This window comes from Aedes albopictus, chromosome 2 (genome assembly GCF_035046485.1).
Source record: "Aedes albopictus strain Foshan chromosome 2, AalbF5, whole genome shotgun sequence".
Taxonomy (NCBI): domain Eukaryota; kingdom Metazoa; phylum Arthropoda; class Insecta; order Diptera; family Culicidae; genus Aedes; species Aedes albopictus.
In genome coordinates this window covers 125,263,704-125,290,385 of record NC_085137.1, presented here as the reverse complement: position 1 = coordinate 125,290,385, position 26,682 = coordinate 125,263,704, and the positions used below count along the sequence as shown (strand labels likewise).

The window sequence follows — 26,682 nt, the reverse complement described above, 5'->3', positions numbered from 1 at the left end:
GGAAGCATTTCCTCATATTATTTGGTTTTTGATTTTATATTAAATAACGAAGCAATACTTTCAAAATCGGTTTTCGTACACATATAGAGTATGGATCAAGGTATCTTCTGAATTTTTTTGAGGTGGAAAATGTTTTCCATTCTTGCAGAAACCATTTTTTTGTGAAATTTTATTCAAAACTATTCAAACTTTCAAGGAGGCTCCTGATATGTTGTTTTAAAGTATTTTAAGACGTTGCAGGTGGTTTCTGAAAGTTTTTGGGGGTTTCAGCGGGCTTCCATAAAAGTTTCAAGGGGTTTTTACTGGGGTATCCAGGCGTTTCAGGGTGTTTGAGGGTGGTTTCAGGGGCTTTGAAAAATGATTTCTGGAGGTTTTAGAAATCTTTCAAGGAGGTTCTTGGGATGTTTCAATAGAGTTTTAAGCGTACCAAGGCGTTTCAAGATATTTCAGAGGGTTTTAGGGAGCTTTCAAGAGAGCTTAAGGAAGTTTCGAAACGCCCCACAAATCCTCTGCAGTGTCTTGTTACACTGCCGGAACACCTTCAGAACGCTCCTGAAACTCCTCAAATCTCCTGGAAATTTCCTAGAACGCCACTGAAATGCTCTGGAACCCCAATAATATAGCTGGAACGCTCCTGAAACTCCCTGAAATACTCTGGAATCCCCCCGAAAATCGATGTGTTCTGTGTCGTCTCGGAAACTCGATTGAACACCTCTGGAGGGCCCCGGAAACCCCTCGAAACTTTCTAGAACGTCCTTGAAACCCTTTGAAAGCTCCTAAGATTTCTCAGAACACCCCAAGGAACGTCCCTGACACCCCCTGAAACTCTGAGGCATCCTCAGAGGGCCCCAGCGTTTCAAGACTCCTTGAAACCCTTGGTAGACTACTAAAGCCTTCTGAAACCACCTGGAACACCTCTAGAACGCCTCACCCCATGGAACGTTTCTGACACCCCTTGTAATGACTTTGAGATACTCTGAAATCCCCTGAAACTTTCCGGGAAACCCCTGGAATGCCCTAGACACTCCTTGAACTCTCCTGAATTTCCCCGGGTTACTCCTGAAAATTTTAACTTCCCCATCGCTCCTTTCCCGTAAACACATCTGAACTGAGGTTTATAAGATAAGATTATATAAATTCTCCAACTTCTTTGAAAACAATTGTATCTCATTTAGGTAACATAATCTAAATATAATTTGTATAAATGAGTTCTACCTAAATGAATGATTGAGTGTAGTTTTTTTTTTTTTTTTTTTTTTGTTTAAAATGTACTACACAATAACACCGCTAGCCATCATGGTTTCCCATAGCGGAAATCATCATGGTTACAGGTCGCAAGCCCTGGCAAAGTGTGGAACGTTTTGATGGCTGTGATCCCTGACCATCATGTAATCAAAATCCCAGGGATACTCAAGTGACCATACTGTTGGGTTGTGGGGGTTGCGCGTGTGGGGTGCATATATTGACAAGCATTGCTATGGATCGTCAGGGCTGAGTAGGAGCGGGGAATGGATCTACGATTGCTGAATTGCGATTATACCTACTGGTATAGTCGTGGTTCAACAGGGGTGGCGCCGCTTTTCGCTTGTGTTCGGCCTATGTGGTTTGTTTAGGCGGTGCGGGTAGGTTTGTATGTACTTCGTACGTGCAGTGCGAACGGCTTCAGCATTGTGGTTACTTGGGTAGTGTAGGGTAATTGGGTTTGGGACTGAGGGGGTCGTCATTGATTCTGCCGACACCATTGAGTGGTCATTGTTGGCGGTTGTGTTGGTGACGATTTCTTCAGCTTTATAATCTCATTTATACCACGCACAAACTTTGGGAAGAGGGACTGCTTTGTAATGCAAGAGAGGGATTTAAACTCTGCGTTACGGGTTGGGTGAGGTCATGCAGATAGAAGCAACCCAGGTGACCGTGCGGCTCGGGTCGTGATGGATGCATGAGTGCAGTGTGTGTGGGGTGCGCTACCCTGTGGATGCAGTTGAGTCCGGGTTGGAGTGGAAAGAGACCCTTCTCTACCCTAGATCGGTTTCGGTTGTACGGGCGGGGTAGTGTTTGTCTTATGTGTGACGTGTTGTGCGTGATTTGCGGCCCGAGCTGCGTGGTTACTTGGGAAGTATTTGCTCTGCAATCTACATTTTGGTTTTAAGGTGAAGCTATGGCTGGGCTGTGCTTCGGATCTGTTGGGCGCAGGTCGGAAGAGCTGGTGGTGGTTTGTGCTGGAGGGTTTGCTCGATTGGTTATTCACTGGTGATGGCTAGTCGATCGACTGTTCGCGCAGCCTGTCATTTGGTTCTTGGGGTTTGTGCTCTCGAGGTCCGGGGCGTTGCTTCATTGTATCTTCACTTTAATACTAATATTCCTTGTTTGAATAATTGACTATTATGTACAGGCGCTTAACTCATTCTATTTCATAGATTACCAGATTTAAGGGTAATGGTTCAATAGGGCGATAGCAATCAGAGTGGATTAGAACGAGTTAGCGCCTACAATACACCAACACTAACACACATACACCAATACTTACACGCACACATGCACCTACAACTAGCTGTAAAAGACCAGTGGGCGGGACAATGGTGCCTACCCAACAGTTGTAGGTGGGGTGTTTGGCTTAGCTACATGACTTGGTCCGGCAAGCCCATAAACATCAATTAGTAGACGTATTGCCTAGTGAAAAGACAACGCAGATGGGCGAAAGCCAGGGGATGCGTTGATAATAGCAGAATAGCAGAAAATGTACTACACAATGAAAAAATATCTGGCAATCATGATAACAGTTAAGGTAATGCCAATGTTCAACAATCAAATCGTGAATGTTGAATAAAAGTGTGATAATTAATATTTATTAACATCACAATAAAACAGTAATTTTTAAAAATAAAAAAGTGCAAAGGACATCCCCTCAGTTTTTTTTTTCATTTCATTTTTTGTAGGTAGCATCAATTTATTACGTAACGCTGAATTCGACATTTTTGGACCCCCCCTCCGTAACGCTTTTTTGTATGAAAATCCTAAAAAAATTGTATGAGCCGTAACGCTCGGCCATACTCCCCCCTCCCCCTAGAGCGTTACGTAATTTGTGGACGGCGCCATATAATTGGTCCTATATTCGAGAATCTACGCCGTCCTATGGTCCTATCTTCGCCGCCGTTCTTATCGAAGGTGATGAGCGTACCTAGTATGAAGTTGGTGAAAAGCATTCCCAAATGACCAATTGGGTTTTTAAATTTTGAAAAATGTACTGATATTTTGATTTTATACGAAAAAGCACCTTTTTCTGAGCCACTTTGATTTTTTTCAGATTTTTAGAACTTTATTTTGGTACCTAAAATCAATTTCAAATAGATTTTTTGAAATCACCTTTTGACAGCTGGGCAACTGTTTGACAGCTCCGCCCAGTACAAAATGCAACGAGGGGTGATTCGAGAAATCGCTCCCATACAAACTTCAAACTGATTTTAAAATAGGTTCCCGGGCACCAAAATTCATGAAAATTTGGATTTCGGCTCAGTTTGGCATGCAGATTCAGAATATGGAATTATCTCAACACCGCTAAAGAAGCCAATTGTGATGAATATTCAGCTCGTTGGTGATTTTATACATGGAAATACCAACTTGAAGCATGTGAAGGCCTAATACTGGAGGTATTTTATGTTGAGGCAGTTCGTACAAATCAAGCGTAGGGAATAGGTACGGTAAGCTAAATATAGCTTTAATACAGCGGTTTTGTTGAATTTGCATTGGTTTCAAATGTACTTTGTTACCAGTATCCCAGGCGGAATTACCATACTGGTAGCGGCAATGGATGAACGAATGGTAGAGCATGTACTGGAACAAATTTGGAGAGCTTCCGTAGTATTCCGCAAAGCGATGCACATTTGACGATAACTTTTTATATATGCTTATCCCAGCTGAGCCTATCGTTAATGTTACTTTTTCAATAAGGCGGGTACAAATTTCATTTTGATTTTTTGTCTTCCCCACCACTTCCCACCCCCTTCAAAAGTTTTTGGCAGGATTTTGTATTTTGAGGGGGTAGATAAAAATATTTACCAAAATATCGGGTATTGCTTAAAATTCTTTATCAAATTCGATGAGTTTTTAACATTCTTCAGATTTGATGCTTTATTATTTTTATCCCCCTCCCCCCTCGACCAACCAAAAGTGGCGGGATAAAAAGTGAAATAAATATTTGTAACGGGCTAACTGCACCATTAATGACCAAGGTCCTTTATGTGAGATTGAGGTCTTGGCTTCCCTTTGAGTGGTAGTTGTGAAATATCGTTCACATACACGCTGAGAAAAAAATGCTCTGAAATGAGGAAGATTCACACAAAACTGAGCTAAACTGGTACAGCTCAAAAAATTAGTAAATTGCACTTCCAGCGATACCGCTGGCCCAAGTGCAAAAATCCAAACAGTTTAAGCCGTATAATATTCTTCACATGAGCAAGAATATTATACAACTTAAACTGATGAGATTTTAGCACTTGGGCCAGCGCAAGCTCTGGAAATAAAATTTACTCGTTTTTGAGCTGTCCCACTTTAGCTCCAAAATGAGTGAATTTTCTGATCTGGCAGATTGGGTAAAACAGAGGGCCCAAATTGCTGCACTGTGGTACACCGCAAGTTATGGTTGTCGATGTATACTTTTCACCCCACCAACAACTTGCTCTTACTGAAAGCTTGTGGTCCCGTGAAGAAGTTGAAGTTTACTCCGGACGATTATTCGAAAAGCAAGTCAAATCAAGACGAAACCGTGCTCAATGAACACATGCGCTCCTAGATCTAACACATATTTTCGGCAATTCTAGGTGGACGCGGATGAATCAGGAAGTTGGAATTGCTAGATGAGTTTTACAAGGATTGTTTCAAAAATTCCATTAGGGCTTCTTTTGGGAACTTCCTTAGACATACTTCTAGAAATGACTTACTGGATTTCTCACATGATTCCTTCCGTATTTTCTCATGGCACTTTTTTTGGAATCCCTTTTTGAATTTCCTCCGGATAGCTACCGACTTTTACCGAGATTCTAACAATTCTTTATGGGATTCTTCTTTGAGAACCTCTAGAATTCCGCTCTCAGGATCGCTCGTGGATTATTTCCCAGAGTTCCTCCTTCCAGGATATATCCCGAGATCTTCACAAGAGTTTCTCTCAGGATATATATCAGATGTTGTCGCGGATTTTTTTAAGACTTCCTTTCGCAGGAGATATTCCGGGTATTCCTTCCAAAATTTATCCTTTTAATACTTCAAGAAGTTTCCGTGAACTTCCTCTAAGAGTTTCTCTCTGAATTTATTTTTCTAGGAGCAATGCCCGCCTTTTTTCCGCCTTTTGGGATTTCTGCTGGAGCTTTTGCTAATATTTTTATGTAGTACTTCTCGTGAAATTCTCTCAGAGCCATGTCCAGGCTTATCCTCGCAGTTTGCAAGATTTCTTGTAGTGAGCCTCCTGAATTATTTTTTTACAGATTTTCTCGGAATTATTCCTTCGAAAACTGACTCAAGAGTGTGGGTGCTCTTTTTGGGATATTTTTAGTAGTTACTCCCAATGTTCTGCAAGGATTTTTCCAAGAGTTTTTCTCGGAATGTCTCCTGTAATAACTTACGAAATTCCTTATTGTAAAACTGTGACAAAATCCCAAAGGAGTGTCAGAAGTAATCCAGGTGAAATCTTGCGAGAAACTCTATTGGAAGATCTATTGGAAAATTGTGAGAGAAATTTAACAAGAAATCCTGAAAAACTAGGAAATCTCGAAAAAAAAAGTTCTCGAAGTAATCCCGTGAGGAAATACGAAAACCTCCATAAGAAATCCCGGATAACAAGCGATATCCCGCTGGGAAATTCAAGAGATACTGTTGGAAAGCCATCCCGGAAAACCTTTATAAGAAATTTCTCAAGGAACTTTGGATACATTATGGAGGGATTTCAGGGCGAAAAACTTCTGGAAGAAATCCCGGGAGGTTCTCCTGCAGAGACTCCGTTGAAAACTCCTGCAAAATCCTGGAAGGAACTCTGGTAGAAATCCCAGTAACAATCTTTAGAAATCCCGAAAGAACACTCGGAAGGAACATTTGATGGGAACAAATATTAAAAAAAATATTTTGGATGGAATTAGTAATACTCCGACAAACCTTCAAGAAAAAAAAACCTCAGGAATAAATTTTCGGTAGAAATGTCGGAACAATTTCAAGCAATTGGCTCAAATAAACTCTGAAAAAAAAAACACTAAATATTCTTTAACCAATTATTACCTTATTTCCGAAGAATTTTTGCAAAGAAAGTTCTTGGAAGTTTCCTTGCTTATTTTAGGAACTTTGAAATGTTCATAATTTAAAAAATAACCAACATGTTTTTAAATTTATATACCTTTCAAAAACTATACAGAAATATCTCCACAAATTAGGTTAAATTTTAAGAGAATATGCGGAAAATTTATTATCTAAGCTGACACGAATGCACTGTGTATAATAGAGTGAATAAAAATCATCTTAGACAGAGGTTTTCAGACCTTTTGGTTCGTGGCCCACTTTTTGGAAATAAATCTCTGTTCGACATGGAATGTTTAGTTGCTGGGGATATTTTTGGAAATTTTCGTGTGAGGTCCTGAACAGGCTCATTGTGAAATTTCCAGAATCTCGACGTACTTGGTCTCTGTATGATAACTCTTGTTTTTCCAATAAAATTACTGAATTTTTGCAGAAATCTTTGACAAAAATCCCTACAAGACACTTGGAAGCTTCATTTTCAGAACTTTTGCATATTTCTGACAAGGTATTTGGTAAATTTCTTCAAGGTTCTCTTGGCAAATCACGAGATCCGAAAAAGATTCATTTGAAATCAATAACGCATCTATATAAATGAATGTGGAATGGTGTTTGTATGTCATGATTTGGCTCGAATGCCTTTTCTAGAATCTTCATAACTTCGTGCAGAATAGCTCGATCTTTTCCAAATTTTGTCCACTGGTACACAACTAGTCGATCAACTTACAGTGAAAATTTGAAAATATTTGATGAACGTTTCGAAAAGTTACTAGTTGATCATTTTTTGAAAACTAAAAATGTTGCCTGTCCCGATCATTTTGTCTGTCTATCCCCTGTATCTGTATATCGTTCAACCTAAAAATGGTTCAAACGTAATTCTGCTCATGAAACAGAGTGAAACGGAACGTCGAATTAAATCTAAACAGCAAAAAAGGTTACCAGCAAAATGTTTTTCGAAGCCCACAGGGCTACCAGATGTTCTAATTTCAAACGAACCCATTGGTTTGCATAAGGTGTCGTTCAAAACAATGAAGGTAGACGGTACTACTAGTTGGATTACTTCCAATATTTTCAGCCATATCCATGAAGATACATTCCTCGTAGGATATTTGATTCTGTGGACATTCATAGCATTGAAAGCAGGATTTTGAAATGAAGGCAGAATTTTGGGACTGCCGCGGTGCAGTTGTCAAGGCTTCGAGGTGCATGATCTGAAAACCCCTGGTCTAAGAAATTTCACCAATTCACTAAGAAAGTTTAATAACATTTGTCAATTTCTTGATTTTGCTTTGGCTGACCAAGCCATGCGGGAGATTACACTGTTGAAGATGCTTTGACATCCATGTGTACAACAGAAACATGTGCTCGATGAACAAATTGAGATTTGAATTATGAAAAGAAATCCACGTACACCGGTGAGACTCGAACTCATGACTCACAATTCGCTAGACGGGCGCTTCCTTGGGCGCTTCTATTCCTTCAAGCTACGGAGTCACTCGACTATCTCCGTCGCCAGTAGGCGTGGAACTGAGCTCGGTTCAACAGTCGCACATGGTAATCTTCTTTTCGCAATCCAATCCTCCTTCGGTTGGGTTAGATGAACATGTAACACATACACTGCTGTGCACATGTATGTCAAAGCGGGAGATGAAATTATTTATGATTGTCGGGAACTTTGGACACCGTCTATCAAGCACCTTTAAAGAAATTCTGACAAAATTTTGCAAAAAAAAACAAAGTTGAAAATTTTGAATCCGGGGTGAAGTCGATTACAACTGACATTAAATTTTTCGATTGGAATATTTTGCAGCATACTCAACTTAATCTGAATTAAGTTTAAAAGTTCTTACAACAAATGGTGCATTTCGCATGTGAATAATAAAGTTCAGTAAATAATGGCCTCACTCGCATTAAACGACTAAAGGCAGGCAATTTGTATGAAAATCGTCCTACTGTCGCAAAAATCATGCTTTTTCAAACAAACATTCAAATGTTATCATCTATTTTTTACTCGAAGCTAAGTTCAATAAGCCTACTATTAATGAAACAAGAATTGTGGTGAATGATCTTGTATACAAGGCGTAGATGAGAGGCTATGTTTAGAAAGACATTCTTTCGCTATTACACATGTAAAAAATGCTATTTTCCTATAACATCTAAAGTGATTGGTATGAAAATTATCATAACATCTTCAACAATAATCACATAGTTATATAATACATCAAAGCTCTTCCATTTGTACAGATTGTAGTATCCTTATCGGTTTGAGAACGTGAATCCCATATTGATCCACTTCACACCACTGACCAACAACTTGTATGGTACTGGTATCAATATAAATATTAAAAAAAAAAAATAAAAACCCAAAAGATCTTTTCTGTGCACATTGCCGAGTAAGCAGTTGATAATAATCGATTACAAATAGCAAATTTTCATTTAGGTATCTTTCACTGCAATTATTGATGTGTTGTCCCGGTGACCCAGATATCCGTCAGACAGTGTCGTGACGCGTGCCACCCCCAGAGGTCGCGTGCAAGAATGCACACCTTCTCCTCCGACAAACGCAAACAATCTGCCATACCGTGTAGGTAGCTACATCGTAGCCTAGATTAGAAAGAACGCACATTTTGCAATGCATCACTTGCACTTGTCTACCGGACCTGCTCAATCTTTCTCGCGTTTAAGTCCGGGATGCCTTCTAGAGATCGGCGAGCTGTTATGCAACGATATCTGCTGCTGTTGATGTTGGAGAAGCTATTAACACAATTGGATCGAACAATTGTTCTACTGCTGTTAAATCATCCCCAGGTATGGCATGGCAGGTATGTATGTATGTTGTGCACTATCCGAGTGAGGGAAAGAGTTAACTAAATATGGCTATTACCGGCAGAGCGGATGTTTGCTATTATTTGCATATTGGAGATGCCTTCTGTTTAAATGGTCGAGAGGTGATTGTTAGATTGTTGTGAATGGTATAGAGGAGAGCGGGCAACGATGAGATCAGTCTATCGGTAATTTTTTCCAAGACAAAACCAATATTACGGATACGGTTTTTTATGATGTTGAGTCTATAGCCTTTTAAGCCAAAATCCGAATGTAACCTGTAATGGTTGCCATAACCTAGTTGCAACGAAATATAAACAGTTTTGTCGATAAATCTTAGTTAAAAACATTCAAGAAATAATTTGTCAAATTTTAACATTGCGAAGTTGAAAGAAGAAGTCTAAAGTGAATAAGATAACTCGAAATAGGATAAGCATGATGTAGGCCATTATTTTACGCAGCACCAACTTTTTCACGTTCAGTTCTGTTCACGTTGTGGTCAACGATAAGTTTTTCGGCACATCGATTGCTCCAAATATTATCAACTATGTAGTTTAAGAAAATTAGAGACCCTAATGAGAAAAATGTAAATTCCTTATACAAATTCCCATAAAACATTAACGAATCAAGCACTATTCAAAATGTAATGGGATTTAGCTGAAAAATGATCAGAGAGGATGTAATGAATGGGCACGTCATAATGCTTTGCATGTGTTTTTTTGACGTAGGACTACGTCTTTATTTTTCATACAAGGTTGTGCCACCCAATTGCACATTTGTCTTCAAGGCTCCTTGTGTCTTTAAAATATCACATTTATTGCATTTGGCTTAACAGAACAATCTTCAAATGTACAATAGCTTAGCACTCTCCCTTAAAAATTGTCAATGAAACTGCTACCTCTCTCTCGATAAACCTCACAAAGAACGCAGAGGAAGAGCGGGGTTTGTTTGGCTGCTGCAGATTTGCAGCATGAACTGTTTGGTATGCGTTTAGGTAGTGACATGGGGGGCGGTAGGGTAGCGTGTGGATCAAGAACTCGCCCATTCAGGTTAATGAAACAGAACCGATATGGGGCGATTGAGAGCGATGTGACGTGCAATGCACAGCTCTCGTGGTGTGACATCGAGAGTGAGTGGCGCGAAAGTGAGAGTGTGGTACATTGTGTTAGGCTTCGACATGCTTAATGTGGCGATACGTTTTAATCGGGTTGATGTCAGGCTAACCTTTTACATATGTTGTTCATTATGGATTGTATGTGAGGGAAGCGTTTTTTTTAGAGAGAGGTGATGCTTATTGTGCCGGGGTTCATTATCAACGAAAGTGAAAAAGCATTGTATTACTGAGATTTTGTAGCCGATTACGCAAGAAACAAAATGCGCATTACAACTTTGAATTTGCCGTCTGAAATGCTAACTATATTGTTATTTTTTTTAACTCATAACCACATCATCACAATCTTTATTATATTTTTGTATTTCTGTTTGTTGAAAATGACATTCCTCCATATACAGGGTGTTAGGTTCCTGAGTGCAAACTTTTTAAAGGGTGATAGAGGACCATAAATGGAGAAAAAAATTGTTCTACGCATATGGTCAAATCTCAACCGTTACGTAGTTATTGAACTTCCCATGTTTATGACTCTTATTGCCTTAACTGGCAATAACTTGAAAATGGTCAAACTTATCGAAGTTTTTTTACCCTTATTCGAAAGATTATTGAATTTTCTAACAAATGGCATCTTTGAATCGATTGGTTTAGTTGAATAACTAAGTTTTCTAGAGCAAAATAGCTAAAAATAGTGTATTTTTTTGGGTTTTGTCAATTATCTTTGAAACATGCGTAATAAATTAAAATTCTTTCTTTGGCAAAAGTGTGGCCTCTGTTACACTCTACAATTCGTTCTTTGACACAAAACTTCTATCTCTTATCGTTTTGTTGCAATTTTGATTTTAACATCGCATTTCAGATCATAAATTTGCAACTGTCATGGAAAGCACTTTTTTGCGCATTGTGCCGCACATTTAAACCAAAATTGCAAGAAAACGATAAGAGCTAGAAGTTTGGTGTCAAAGAACGAATTGTAGAATGTAACAGGGGCCACAACTTTGCCAGAGAAAGAATTTTAATTTATTACGCATGTTTCAAAGATAATTGACAAAACCCAATAAAAATACACTATTTTTAGCTATTTTGCTCTAGAAAACTTAGTTATTTAACTAAACCAATCGATTCAAAGATGCCATTTGTTAGAAAATTCAATAATCTTTCGAATAAGGGTAAAAAAACTTCAATAAGTTTGACCATTTTCAAGTTATTTCCAGTTAAGGCAATAAGAATCAAAAACATGGTAAGTTCAATAACTACGTAACGGTTGAGATTTGACCATATGCGTAGAACAATTTTTTTCTCTATTTATGGTCCTCTATCACCCTTTAAAAAGTTTGCACTCAGGAACCTAACACCCTGTATTTATTTCTGCTTCTGCTAGAAATTATCTCAGAGAATTTACTTTACATTTTCCTCAGAAGTTTCAGTAATGCCTTTTTTAGCCATTTTATTTATAGAATAGGAACCCGTGAAAAGATTCTTTCAACATGTCTGCGAACAATTTAGTGTAAGCTTTCATATGATGCTAACTTATGTTTCTTCTCAAAATTGTCAACCAATTGTTAAGAGATTTTTTTTTATTTATTTTGTATATTTAAATTTGTAACGTAAGACATACATCTACATGATTTGAAAAAAAAATGGTGGCATAGACGTTATCGTAAATTATTTGATTTGATTAGGATTCAAGGAACAATAACTAAACTATTAATTACTATAAATACTACTGCTACTAAAGTGCTCAAATATCCTTCTTCTTAAGGTAGCTTGTCCTCCACATTGAATCATAGGTAAATCATTTGGAAGTGAATTCCAAACTGCGACACCTCTCACGAAAAAAAAGTACCACCATACTTGGCTGTGCGATGATGCTGAATAGCAAACTTTCTTGATCGGCATCCTCGGAAAGCAGTCAATGTATTGAATAAATAACCAGGGGTTTGCCTTTATCTAAGGTTACTCCAATGTCATCAAAAATCTTAAGCATCGTTGTTTCTGTGCTATGTTTAGAACGGTAGCCAGACTGAAAAGGAGAGAGCAAATTGATTTATGTAGTTACATAACTGTTTTTTTTTGATAATTTTCTCAAATACTATTGAAAGAACACACAGGATGCTGATAGGACGTAGATTACCAATAGAATGATGAGAATAGATGAGTTTTTCTTTATATGTATTATTTTAGCATTTTCCACACTGAAGGGAAATGACTTGTTCTAATAATTGCATTGAACAAGTGAACAATTTGGTGTATAATGAATGGAGATATGTATAAGTTTGACGAATTTAAGTGGCTAGCTCTAGCAAAACTGCATTGGATTTTATTTCATACAATGAATTAATTGTATCTTCAGTACTGATTTCATTAAAGCTAAATTGGCCCCATGAAAAATGATTGATAATTTGAGTAGATTCGTTAGATTTAGAATTTTATTTTGGAAAAAGACTGATTGGTTTCACCAGCGCTGAAATTGTTAGAACTATCGGCATCGGGTATAGTTTTATAAATTTGTGAACAAGAACTCTTGCCTGATTTTTTGTATAAATTTCCTTTAAAAATATTCTTCTAAAATTTTACTAACACACGATTTTTTTTTTCATGGGCCGTCTTTTCGCTATCCATTAATGTTTCGATTTCATCACGCCCTCCGCGCGTCAGTCCTTCATTTGAGACTTTGAGAGCAACTTTTCCCCTCTTCTCCAAGATGAATGTTGAAGGCGCGTTTTGCAACGTTGATATTGAATATTGAAAATGCGTATAGATTGTGTACAATCTTTAGAAGCATTTTTGAAAAGGGCGTGATAAAATCGGAACGATACTGTGATTGAATTTTGAACCAAATTTGTACAGTATTATTGGTATGCAGTTTCGGCAGAAAAAAGACGAAGTTACGTAGTTTTATGACTAACATCAAACTATTGATTTCTTTGAGATATTCTCTTTCAGAGTGTACTCAAAATTTTATTGTTTGTATAAGGTTTGTATAAAATGTTTCCAGGGATGAGTCAATCGTCTGTTTGTAGGATATCCGGCTGAAAAAAAAAAAAATAGAAGTTTTGGAAATTTTTTTGACGTTATCAAAGAGTGTCAGTGGAAGGAGTTCCTGGAAGAACACCCATTCGAGTTCCTTGTAATATGGGTTCCATGGTCGTTTGACTAGTGACGTCGGTCTGTAAGTGCCAAACAGAGAGGGTTCGGTTCCCGTTCCAGTTGGAGGAAATTTTTTGTCAAATGAAAAATCTCAAAACTTAATGTTATTGTTCGTTTCTTAATTTTTAACGAACGAAAGTAATAACAGATGGGATTGTCTAATGAATGTCCAAAGGAAATATTGGAGACATTTCCAAAAATTACAAAGCAAATGGCCGAAAGAATTTCCACAGAAATGATCAAGGTAGTTGTCAAAAAATTGCCAGTGATAAAAAAATATATTGTTGCATCCAAATCCCATACAAATTGCTGAAAAAAAAACCCTGAGAAATGGACGAAAAAATTCTCCAATAGGAGATACCTTGATCCATACTCTACATGTGTACGAAAGCCGATTTTGAAAATATTGCTTCGTTATTTAATAAAAAAAATCAAAAACCAAAAAAAGGAGGAAATGCATCCAGTTTTGCCTTAAATAAAATAATTTCCAAAAGATTTTTTTTAATTTTCCAAAAAAAATTTCAAAGAAATTTTCGAAGAAATTTTTATGGGAATTCTCAAAGGAAGTAATCTTGAAATGTTTTGCCAACGGAATTTATGGAATTCCTAAAGAAATTGTCAAACATTGTGTACAACGTGATGCTTATATCAAACTCACAAACACGTTGTGAGTGAATTTCGAAATAAATTGTTCCTTTCATGTGAAAACTTTTCCGGTGAAGTTTTCCAGATTGCGAGATATACAACGCTTTTAGGTATTCAGCTTTTCTAAGAACAGTAGCCCCACATAGAGAGCGATTTTCGATCCTAATTGTTTTCTATGTGCCGGCTTCTATTCTTCTGAACCACTTAGTTGAAGACGGTATCAATGGCTTGTTACCTATTTGAAAAAATATTTGAAATACGTTTTACGTAAAGCATTATTACTTGAAAAATGTTATTTTCTTTTCATATTTTCGCATTAAAAAAAGAAAAAAAATAAAAAAAACAGATGTTTCAGGGTTTTTAAGGGGTTCTGGGCTTAGGGGGCCTCAGGGGCTGACTCAGAGAGTTCCAGGGGAGTTGCAGAGGTATTTCAGGGAGCCTCAGAGGTTTCAAGGGTGCTACAGAGGTCTCATGGGGTCCTCAAAAACACCCCTGAAACCCTCCAGAGCCTCCTCCTTTTAGGCTGCCCTGAAACCCTAGAAATCCCCCATGACCTTATCTCAATCCCCCAGGAGATAAACATTTTCTATAAGTTAGGTAATTTAAGGTTGAAGAATTCGCCTTTGAAATTTCGATAGCATTTTTCTCGTTCATAACACAAATTTTCGTTATGAAAATGTATTCACTGTTTCCAGATGGAGAATGGAATACATTTTCATTGAAAATATTAACGCCTTAAAAAGAAATCGAATTTTTTGAATTTTTCGAATTGAATTCGAAATTTCAACCCAGGTAATCACTAAGCATTTGAATAAGCCGTGTATCAGTCCGTATTATGCATTTAAACTGCTTGCTGCCCTACATAAGCAGTTCGAATGCATAACTGCCTTGAGTTAGCATAAGCTGTGCTGCTCAAAAGCTTTTGGCTGTTAATTATCATTTCAACTGCTTGAAGTGTTTTCACTTGGGAGCAATCAGAATGCTTTTCAACTGCTCTTTAAATGCTAGGAGCAAAAAGGTTGGGAGATATGTTACGCATTTGGCAACACATATTGTCTCGCTCTTACAGAGCCTATGCTTCTGTTTACAAATTTGTGCATCATATTTGTTCCTTTATTTCCCCCTACTGATCCAAAAGCACCAAAGAAAACATTACTGCAGCATGATTGGATTGGGAACTTGTCCATCAAAAAATCACCAATTATTTATCATTTCGTCGGAAAATGTGTGCCGAATAGGTGGATGTTTTGGTGGATCATAGGATTGTTTGAAAGAGGGAAGAATGAATCATGTTCCACAGATATTTAAAAGAAGGGATCGTAATGCTCTACCATAATGAAATATCTCAATGAAAACAAGTTTTGGATGTTGAATCTAAAGCTTGATTCGATAACCATTATTTATATTGATGATTTCGAACTGGCTTTCTCAGTCTAGGGAAATTCAAAACGACTGGTTTTGTATTGCTCGACGTTTCGGCCTTGTGTATTTGGCCTTTTTCAAGGGTTATATTGGTGATTAAATCAACGCACGCCACCGGAACAGCTTTAGCATCGTGGATCAGGAGCAACACAATCAGAAGCAGATATGATTCATCAATCTCCGGATCGTAAGATCAAACCTACATCACTACAAAAATCAGCAAAAAAGTACCACCTATCTGCGGCTGGAATATGGAAGGACGATGAAGCGGGGAAGCAGGCTGAGAGAACGAGAAGCAGACGTCAATCTATTTTTGTTTTTTTTTTGCTCGACGAGGCGTTACGCTTCTTTGACATTTCGTCACGACGTTCCTGAAGGATAGCACTAAGACAGCCCGTTATTTTGCCAAAACCTGCTGTGAGGTAGCACTATAGGCGCATATACGGCTAATTAGCATTAAACGCCTTGTCGTAAAGGCTACTATAATGCTGAAGGAATGCTATTTTAAATGCTTATTGGTTACTTGGGAATGATGACGATGATATCAAGAGAATTCTTTAGCCTTAAAGTGCTGACTTATTATATGCACAAAAGTAGTCATCAACAACGCAATTGAGACCACCCAAGTAACCAATAAGCATTTAAAATAGCATTCCTTCAGCATTATAGTATCCTTTACGACAAGGCGTTTAATGCTAATTAGCCGTATATGCGCCTATAGTGCTACCTCACAGCAGGTTTTGGCAAAATAACGGGCTGTCTTAGTGCTATCCTTTAGGAACGTCGTGACGAAATGTCAAAGAAGCGTAACGCCTCGTCGAGCAAAAAAAAAAAAAACAAAAATAGATTGACGTCTGCTTCTCGTTCTCTCAGCCTGCTGTGGAACATGATTCATTCTTCCCTCTTTCAAACAATCCTATGATCCACCAAAACATCCACCTATTCGGCACACATTTTCCGACGAAATGATAAATAATTGGTGATTTTTTGATGGACAAGTTCCCAATCCAATCATGCTGCAGTAATGTTTTCTTTGGTGCTTTTGGATGAGTAGGGGGAAATAAAGGAACAAATATGAAGAAACAAATTTGTAAACAGAAGCATAGGCTCTGTAAGAGCGAGACAATATGTGTTGCCAAATGCGTAACATATCTCCCAACCTTTTTGCTCCTAGCATTTAAAGAGCAGTTGAAAAGCATTCTGATTGCTCCCAAGTGAAAACACTTCAAGCAGTTGAAATGCTAATTAACAGCCAAAAGCTTTTGAGCAGCACAGCTTATGCTAACTCAAGGCAGTTATGCATTCGAACTGCTTATGTAGGACAGCAAGCAGTTTAAATGCATAATACGGACTGATACAGGGCTATTCAAATGCTTAGTGGTTACCTGGGCAACGTTGGGTATGTGGATAGGAGTCGGAGGAACGGTTGGTTCGATGAAAATGTTTCTCATCAAGAGAGAACTCATGGCATGGGCCCGGAAAAGTTGGCCACCTGTCTGCACCGGCTCATAGTCCGGATCTGGGAGACCAAACAGCTATCGGAGGAGTGGAAGGAAGGGGTCATGTGCCCCATCTACAAGAAGGGTAATAGTTGGAGTGTGACAACTTCCGAACGAGCACAATGTGCTATCCCAGATCATTAAAAAAAAAACTTTTACCTTAAGTGAATGAGTTTGAATGATTTTTTTATAAATTTATCGAGAGATTTTTTTCCTCTTCGCATTGTTACTGGAATTCCTCTTCAGATTCCTTTGAGATTTTCTGTTGATATTACTCCTGGAATTCCTGCTGGGAATATTTTAGGAATTCCTGGATTGCTCTTAAGAGCAATAACTGCAGAGGTACCAACTGGAAACGTTTGAGAAATACTAGCGAGAATTTTTGGAGAAATTTTGGTAGGAGTTTTTGAAAGAGGCTTACCAAGAATTTCTGGATGTATTCCGTGAGTAATTTTACCAGAAATGCCTAAAGGAATTTTCGGAATAATTTCTGGATGCATCCTTGGAGAAATCTATGGCAGTATCCCAACAGAAGTTTCTAGCAGAAATCAGCATCAGGAATTACAGGAGTTATTCGAAGGGGATTTCTCAAAAGATTTCTTCAGCGATTTCTCTTCGAATTCCTCTAGGGGTGCGAGCTATGGTTCATCTGGAAATTCATTCCAGGATTGATTCTATGGAATCATTAAGAGAGTCCTAATAAAGTTTTCCCAGAACTACCTGTTAGGATTACTTCACAGATTTCTTCAAGGTTTTCTCTAGAAATTCCTCTTGGAATACATCTAGTAATTACTGCAGGAATCCCTTTAGGAATTTCTGGAGGATTTCTAAATTATTAGAGGAATTATCGGAAAAATCCATAGATAAATTCATAAAGAAATTCTTGGAGAAATCTCTGGATAAATCATAGAAGAAATTCAAGAGGGAACTTCAAGTGAACTCCCTGGAGGAACCCAGGAGAAACTGCTGGAGGAATCTTTGAAGGTATTTCTTTTGCAATCCAAGCAGAAATTTCTAGACCCTCCCATCAAACAATCCTGGAGGCATTCCTAGAGAGACCTTTGGAGAAATGCTTTTAGCATTCCTTGAAAAATATAGGATTGGATTTCTCCAAAACATCTTGTTGGGATATCTTCAGAGGTTTCTCCCAGGATTCCTGTTCTAAGGATTCTTCCAGAGATTTCTATAATGCTTCTTATAAAAAAAACTTGGGTTGAAGTGCTCCAAAAAATGTTGAAGGATTCCCTGCAGATATTGTCTGAGAAAACTAAACATAACTTAATGGCGGATTCAACCAGAAATTTATAATTAAATTCTAGTAGCATCCCTGAATCCCAACGTAAATTCCTGAAGGAATTGCAAGTGAATTTCTAACAGGAATTTCTGGAAAAATTCTAAGAAAATTTGTATAATAATCCTTGTAGAAATTTACATGAAGAAAACACAACAGTAATGTTTAGAGGAATCTCAGTTGTAATCACTAGTGAAGGCAGTTTTTCTTGTTTCTTACCCACTCTTCTAAACAAACAAGAAAATGTGAAGCATTGAAGAAGAGACACATGCCCTCTCGAGAGACGAACCAGCCAAGGGCTGCAATTCTCTTAAATAAAGACAAATCAATCAATCAATCAATGACCCTTCTTTTCTCCTACTCTTTCTTGTCTTTATCAAGGAAAATGAATGATCAAAAAGAGAAGGTTACTTTTGCTAATGGCTGTAATTCCATGAGATATTCCAACAATAATTTCTGCGGGAATTTTAGGCTCCATCGTAGAATTTATCTAGACTTTCTATTACAGGCGAATGAACCAAAACAAAAGGTAATAAGTTTTACGACAGTTCTCAAAACCTCTTCAAGCCTAATTGGCCATCAAAATATTGCTTGGGTTATCATTACTCGAGGCCGAAATAAATGGATCATGGATGTAAACTCCAGTATATACTATGTAGCAGGTTCTTCCGGAGATTTTGTCCGGTGTCCACATCTAGTAGTTCCTAAACGGTCCAACTTTTAATAAACAATGTTAGATGGTAGTGGTGTATGTTGGAATGGAAATAGAGTGAACTTAATTATTTCAAAATATAAGAGAAAACAGGATATGTACCGGAATAACTCCGGCCACAAGGACCATTCTGATGTTCTCAATCAACTTTTACAAACTGAAACTAGACATGTGTACGAGTACACTGTAAAAATATTAAAATCCGTTAAGTATTCACTTATCGGAGAGATTTTTAGTTCGTTTGCGCTGACTCAGGCCGATACTTATTAAAATTAGGTAAAATTTATTATTGTCATTGTGGAAATGTGGAGTGGACCTGGTGTGATGGTTAGGACACTTGACTATCACGCCGAGGACCTGGGATCGAATCCCACTCCCGACAAACTCGCAAAGTGTGAGTTCTTCCTTCGGAAGGGAAGTAAAGCGTGGGTCCCGAGATGAACTAGCCTAGGGCTTAAAATCTCGTTAATACAGATAAAAAAAAATTAAAAATTAAAAGTAAAAAAAATATTGTCATTATGAAATCTATCAGCGCTACAAATTCGATTTATTTTCATAATCTGTTCGCGTCCGCACAAAATCTACTTGGGGGTCGCAGTTAGTTGATCACTGTTCTTAACCAATACAATGCTATCTGATTGTGGGGTCACTTACCATGCTGTGGTTGAACTAGTCGGTTGTCTATCTGGATGGATCCGCCGATGGTTGATATCACAAGTAGAACTAAGCAAACACTGTACGGGTGCCAGCCTCTTTTCCGCCTCGTGATTTCCATTTCTGCTGTGTTAAATACTATACTATACAGTGGCCCCCGATGGGCATTCGCCGTGGGTCTGGTTGCTCTTTAAAATTCACTTTTCACTTCTTTGAGATTTTACTGTTTTCACTTTGTTTGTCTCACTTTTCACTCAGTGTTCTCGTTTTCCCTAAGTATACATTTCGAAATGGTAATTATTTCCTGTGTCCCGATTTCTTAAAGTTTGCGGCACGCAGTTGATTGTTTCTCGCGATTCCACGATCTCGTATCTTGATGTTCTCTTTATTTCGCACACCCGCGTTCCTGATCAGCAGCGACATGTGCGTCAGATGAGGAATTTCAAGCACTTGAAGTCGTTTCCCTTCGCCAGCCAGTCGTTCGGTAGTGTTTCGATTATCTCATGAACGGAAACCAACGGATATGTCTCGTTGACCACAACCGCGGCACAGTTGGATGAAGCTCTTCAATGCAGACATAATCAGGACTGATATGATGCATATGAACAATTTATCAATACTGAATCGTTCATATTAACCCTAGTCGTGCATTGGGGTCATTATGACCCAGGAAGGCACGCTCAGCGTACACAGCGTCTGCGGAGTGAACTTTACCTAATGCACGAAAAAGGTTAAGACAAAAACCGAATCCTCTCGTAAAAAAAACTTCAAAAGCATACGACGATAGTAAAACTATGCTTCTATCCCACTGTGCACCGGTAAAGGTCAATCCCGCAAAACAACACCCAAACCTAAAACCATTAACTATATATGTACTAGCGAGCGACACAAAGTTCCGAAATTCGCGTCAGCAGCAGCAGAAGCCGCTACCAACTAAACCATAATTGGGCACGGAGAGAAAGCGCGACCAGTTTTTGGCGAATTCCTAACTGCCGCCGGGCCCCGCCAAATCGTTACGTCTTCGCTAGTAGTCCCATGATCATGACGACGATGACGACGAATGCGCTGATCTTGATTTCGGTTTCGTTCGACACAGGTTTTATACACATCCGTTAGGCGGCTCGAAGGAGTATATTATCACGTTAGATTGGGTGTTATTATCCCACTACTGTTTTCGCGAGATCGGTCGGGTTGATGAACCCTCAGCTTGTAATTAGTTTGGGCAGAAAATTTCACAATCTGGCCAGGCTCTCTGTTTTAGTCTTCCTTTGAAAGTTTCGCATATTATGAGCCACGCAGACCTCTCCGTAGGCGTTGCAAATCTTCCCACCCCTCTTAAACTGGGAATGCGTAGTCGTAGTAATTATTTTCAATTAACTTCCAACCGCCCGGAACGAAGACTGAGGTGTCACCCAAGGTACGATAGATAGTCCACTTTGTGCATCATTCTAGGATCGAGTACCGATTGAGCGGTGCGATAGCGAAGAGAAGTTGTTGCACAACGGAACGGCTGCTGTTGTTGCTGCTGTCATCACATAGAGTCAAGGGATTAATTCGATCATAAATTTGCTTCGTTAAACTCGTATGACGGTGATGGTAGCAGACACGGTTTGCCACTCTGTAGTCTTTGGGTCGAATGGGTACTATCGTGAGAGTTTTGTTCCGATTGATGATGCGATTAGGATAGCAATCTGTGATGGGGTAGAGAAAGGAGATTTTCAAATTAATATGTGGGTTTAATGAGTAGGATCATCGATAATCATTTTAAATGTTATTGCCTAGGTTACTGCTTCTATAGATTCTAATCGATGGAGTGATTTAAAGCATTCGCATTTACTTATATTTTGTCTTAGTATAACGTTCCGACCTAAATTTCCTGAAATTCATATGAACTTGAAATTTGATAGTTTTAGCTGACGAAAAATTATTAATTTCATGGATGACTGATTTTGGTGGGACTTCTGGGTGGGTTTGCAGTCACAGAAACAATCTCCCTTTCTTCGACGGTAAAACATCCGTTTAACCTTCCGTAACTCGCGCGGTTGGCTACCTGCGTCAGCACCACGCTAACGCTGAGTACAAAAAGCGAGATTTTTTCAACGTGTTGTACAAAATACAACAGCGCGATCGCTCGAGGGTTAAAGTGCAAGAATTCCGGACAGTATAGAAAACCCCCATTAATTAATTTTCCCAATAATTTAGCAAGGGTACAACATTGTTAATTAGACCATTCCACCAAAATCCCGACATACCTCCGTGCAAACACAGCACCTCACAAGTTGGTTAACTTCGAGCCCTGAAGAAGAATCAAACCCGAGGATCGAAACGTCGGCGATGAAATATAAAGACACGGACATCGTCTTCAGCAGAGGCTGTACAGACTGAACGAAACTTAACACTAGACAATGGACATAACACATATTACGAGCACCAGTGGATACGAAGAAGAGACATTTCATGCGAAAAGTTTCATAACGAACCCCATGGCATGGTACCGATATACGCTTGGTGACGCTAACCGCACGGCCACGAAGCTCCACAATAAATAAATAAAAAAAAATAAATATAAATAATTAATAAAAAATAAAAGAACCAACGCTTATTTCTGTGGCTGCAAGCCGAAATCATTAGAAGAAAAATGATTAAGTTATACAGTGTCGTTTATTCTTGAACTTTTCATGCTGCATCTTATTTTTCTTCATTTCGTGTCCTCCCCATTAGGATAAAACCAGTTTCTTAGCTTTGTACTTTATGACCACATCTAAGGACGGGCTTGCCGGTCTAGTGGCTACTGCTTCTGGTTCGTATGCAGAAGGCCCTGGATTCAATCCCTGGACCCGTCCTTTCCCTTCTACTTTGTATCTTTCTGTATACTTTCTCCCCCTTACACATACAACTCATGTATATTCACAAGTTCATAGCTATCGCTAGAACAGAAACGGGTTGAAAAAGCCGTTCTACATCCTTCCTTTCTTTTATAGCACAGTGTCAATCTATCAGATAACGCTATCGAGGTATGACTTCAAGCGAACTGTGCCGCACATCTTCAGAATAATAAAACACACAATTCTATCACCTTACGCCAGGCATCCACGCACCAATGTATGAACCCTCTGCCAACCATTACCCACCAATACTCCGACATTCGCATGCATGTGCGCAGACGCAGAGGTATATTCAGTCTGATGTGGATACAAAAGATTGCAATCATCACTTCCTTCCCCTTCCCCACATTGCCCTGCAATCTGACGTGGTAGGCGCCATATTTTCGGCGCCTAAAAATAGAAGATCACCAACGCTTATACACTGAAGATGCCTGCTAGTCCCCGGCAGAGATCTCATGGGTTTCTTGTGTAAGTGTAGCTGGTCTGGCGATACTGGAGTAGCATCTATGGTCGGTCAATCATGCTCAAGCTCAAGCTATCGTTCAGAACGCTCTTTGTATTTTAGTTTGTTGATGAGTTTAGAAATCTACTATAACATGAAATATAACATTAGTAACTAAGTTGTGAAGAAACAAAGTGTCATTGAGAATTTTTAATAAAACTCGTGAAGAAGTTTACCAAATGTTTCACATTTCTTGGTAGTATAAGGCCGTTACAAATACTTTTTTCACCTTTTGTCCCACCACTCGCTGGCTGGTCGAGGGGAGGGTGTTTCACTGGTCTCCGAGATATAACAGCTCAAAAATTAGTTGTCTAAAAAATAGTGTTTTACTAGAATGGTTCTAACTTTGTGAAAGATTAACCAATCGAGCTCAAATTTGTACCAATGATGCACATATAGTAGGATGACAAACAGTCAACATTCGAGAACTTTTGATGCATTCTATGAAAAGATACAGCATGTTGAACTTTTTTGTGAGAGCCAAAAAAGTTGCCTATCCGAAACATTTTGGCCACCCCCTGTATGTACGTATGTATATATGTATGTTCCGGCTTAACTCTGGAATGCGTCATAAAATTTCATTCAATCTCCAATTGTAAAAAAATTCAGTAGAGTTCTACTAGGATGTAGTAGCTTACATTTGGTGTTAAGAGAACCAACATCGGTGGTTAGATGACTGAGAAATTTGTTAGGATACACTTTGTCTAAAAATTCTCAAAAACTTTAATTGAAGCCCTTTTATGAACATTTTGAAAGATATCTCGGTAACCAAATACCCAATTGAAATAGAAATCAATTGCACTCTACTAGGTTGTCGTAGCTTTTATTTGATGCTAAGAGAACCCAAAAAGGTGGACGGTTTAGAAATTTGTTATGATGCACTACACTGCACTGCACATTGTAAAAACGAATCTCAAAAACTTAAATTTCAGTACTTGAAGATACTCTTCGAAAGGTATCTTGGTAACCAAATGTGCAATCGAAATAAACTTTAAAAGCATTCTACTAGCATGTAGTAGCTTTTAGTTGGTGCTAAGAGACCCCCAAATCGGTGAACACATGGCTGAGTAATATGATGGACTTTTTTTTGTAACGCACAGTTCGTCGATGCTCAGCTCGTCGAGCTGAATTGATTGGTATATGAGACTCGGCTCTGCAGGCCTCGGATTGAAAGCCGGTTTTCCAAGTGGTTTTCATACCCTTCTTTGGGGTGTAAGCAGGGTAAAAATCAATGTTTGCTTACATATTGCCTGAAATTGTCACGAAATAATTTAGACATTTGTTTTGGATTCCAGTCAAAATGCGAAGTGTTTCCATAACATCTCTAAGAGTCATTCAAGTCAAATGTTTGAAAAACAAAGTTTTTTTTTCATAAAAACAGAAATTTTTAAAAGAATTTTTCAGTAATTTATTCTGATATTCCTCCAGGAGTTCTTTCTAGATTTCCCCAGAAGTCGTCCTTGGGATTCCTTTAATATTTTTTTCTGGGATTCCATTAATGACTCCTTCTGGGATTCATCAGAGTTCCTTTTTGAGTTCTCCCAATAAATCTTTCTTTTTGCCACAAAAATTCAGCTTATTGGACGCCGTGGCTTAATTTCCCCAACAGCGGGAAGATGAAAAAAAAATCAGAATTCGTCCAGGAATTTATTCTTTCTTCTATGAATTTCTCCATGGAAATGAATTGAATCAAGACTTCTTTCTTGGTTACCACTTAGAGCTTCTGCAGGATTCTCTTTTTGTAATTTCCTACTGAACTTCCTTCAATATTTTTTTTTCTAGGAATCCGCAAATAGTTCATACTGGGTATCATTAAGAATGCCTTCTGGGAATCCTCCAAGGGGCTATCCATAAACTACGTAGACTCATAGGGGGGACGGGGGGGTCTGGCCAAAGTCTACGGTCCTTACAAATTTCAAAAACTCTGTATGATCGTAAGTCTACCAGGGGGGAGGGGGGGGGGGGTGTCTGAGATTGCCAAACTTGAATCTACGTAGTTTACATATGGACAGCGCCCAAGAGTTCGCTCTGGAAATCTCCAAGAGTTTCTTCTGGGAATTCTGCTGGTGATCCTTCTGAAAATTCTTATGATGTTCCTTTTGGATGCCCTGCGGGAGTTCTATTTGGCAATACTCCATGAGTTTGTTTAAGGAATCCTCCTGAAGTTCCTTCTGAAAATTCTTTTGAGAATTACGCAAGTGTTTCCTCAGGAAATCCAGCAGGAGTTTTTTTATATGGAAACCCTCCAAGAGGTCATTAACAATCCTGCTTTACTGCACAGAAAAAATAACTAAAAAAATCCAGAAAAATCCCTGGTGGGAATTTTGGAATGTGATTCTGAAAGACTTCCTGCGGAAATCATAAGATAAAATCCCTAAATGTATTGTTCGCGCATATTTGTAGTCACAAACGATAAGTTCGCATTAGATTAACCAGACTGTAACGCAGTTGTACTCAATTGAGTTGCACTCATGCTCTCGCAATACGTGTAGTATTTTCCCGCCAAATACCACCACAATTTAGAAGTATTTTTCAGGAAAACGTGATAGACGTTATGATAATTGTCTTTAGGGACTATCCTGTAGTCAATAAGCCATTATCAGTTGTCATCCTATATATGTATAAGACATATTCGTACTACATTCCATAATGGTAATAACCGTTTCTCAGTTCCCCAATATAACCGTACAGTGTCATGGCCCAGTCCGCCAGAAATAAACTATCAGTGAAGCTAAGTGTACAATAAGTCTAGCCGACATAACAGAAGTCATACGTATTACCGACAATAAATGTTGTAATCGTTTAGAACATTATGTATTGATTGCCATATCAGTGTCCATTATCACCGCGATCGTTCAGTGTCCGACAGATTTGGACAACCACAGACGCTCTTTTGTGCGAAAACAGGTATCTTCAGGAATACACAGAAGTTATTCGTGAAGGAATCCCAGAAGGTGAAATTTTCAGAAGGAGTTTATGGAGAATTTTGGATGTTCGAGGGTTCGACTGTTTGTAAGTATAGATTCTAAGATATTGTACAAAACAACATTTAAAATAAACCCTCCCCCTCCCAGTTCCCCTGAAGAAGGCACCAACAATTGCCGAAACGTAGGGACGAATCCTAAACGGTCGTTCTAGAGAACTTTAGACTGCAAAGCCGAACTCCCACCAATCGTTTTATGGAGAATCTCCCACCAAAAGTTGTTGGAAAAATCCCCAAAAGAAAGACCAGTGAATTTTTTTAACACAAAAATTACAATTAATCGGAAAAAACATATGGCTAGGCTAGACTATTCGAGATGACAATGCTCTCGGTAATCAGATCCGACCTGGACGCACTTCAAACGGTAATACTTCTCGCGTTTAGTATCAAACGGGCGTATCTACAATGATCGATTTCTCTTCATCGATTCTCTCTTTGGTTAATAACTTGGCCGGCAAATCGTTTTTGGTTGTTTTTGTTGTTTTAGATGCTAGTCCTAGTCGTCCTTCACCGAAACGCACCGAGAGATCAACGGAATATCGGTAGCATTTCCCGGAATAATCCAAAGAGAAAATCGATGAAGAGAAATCGATCATTGTAGATACGCCCCTATGATACTAAACGTGATTCTTTATTTCAATTCCATGGAAGCACATTGAACTTTTCTATTGTTTCGTTTAGAATCCCGCAAATCTGTACTGGGTTGTTCTTGTTTTTGCCATTATCGTACACCAA

General features: G+C 38.6%; 1 protein-coding gene across 1 annotated transcript in view; it reads right to left on the bottom strand.

Moving 5' to 3' along the window:
• The window catches only part of LOC109417771 (uncharacterized), a 132,763-nt gene extending 112,699 nt beyond the window's left edge, over nucleotides 1–20,064 (bottom strand). Inside the window, exon 1 of the mRNA XM_062850336.1 lies at nucleotides 19,578–20,064. Within this exon, the coding sequence (XP_062706320.1) occupies nucleotides 19,578–19,698 (121 nt within the window). The 5' untranslated portion in view covers nucleotides 19,699–20,064. The remainder of the gene's footprint in view (nucleotides 1–19,577) is intronic.
• Nucleotides 20,065–26,682: the final 6,618 nt, after the last annotated feature.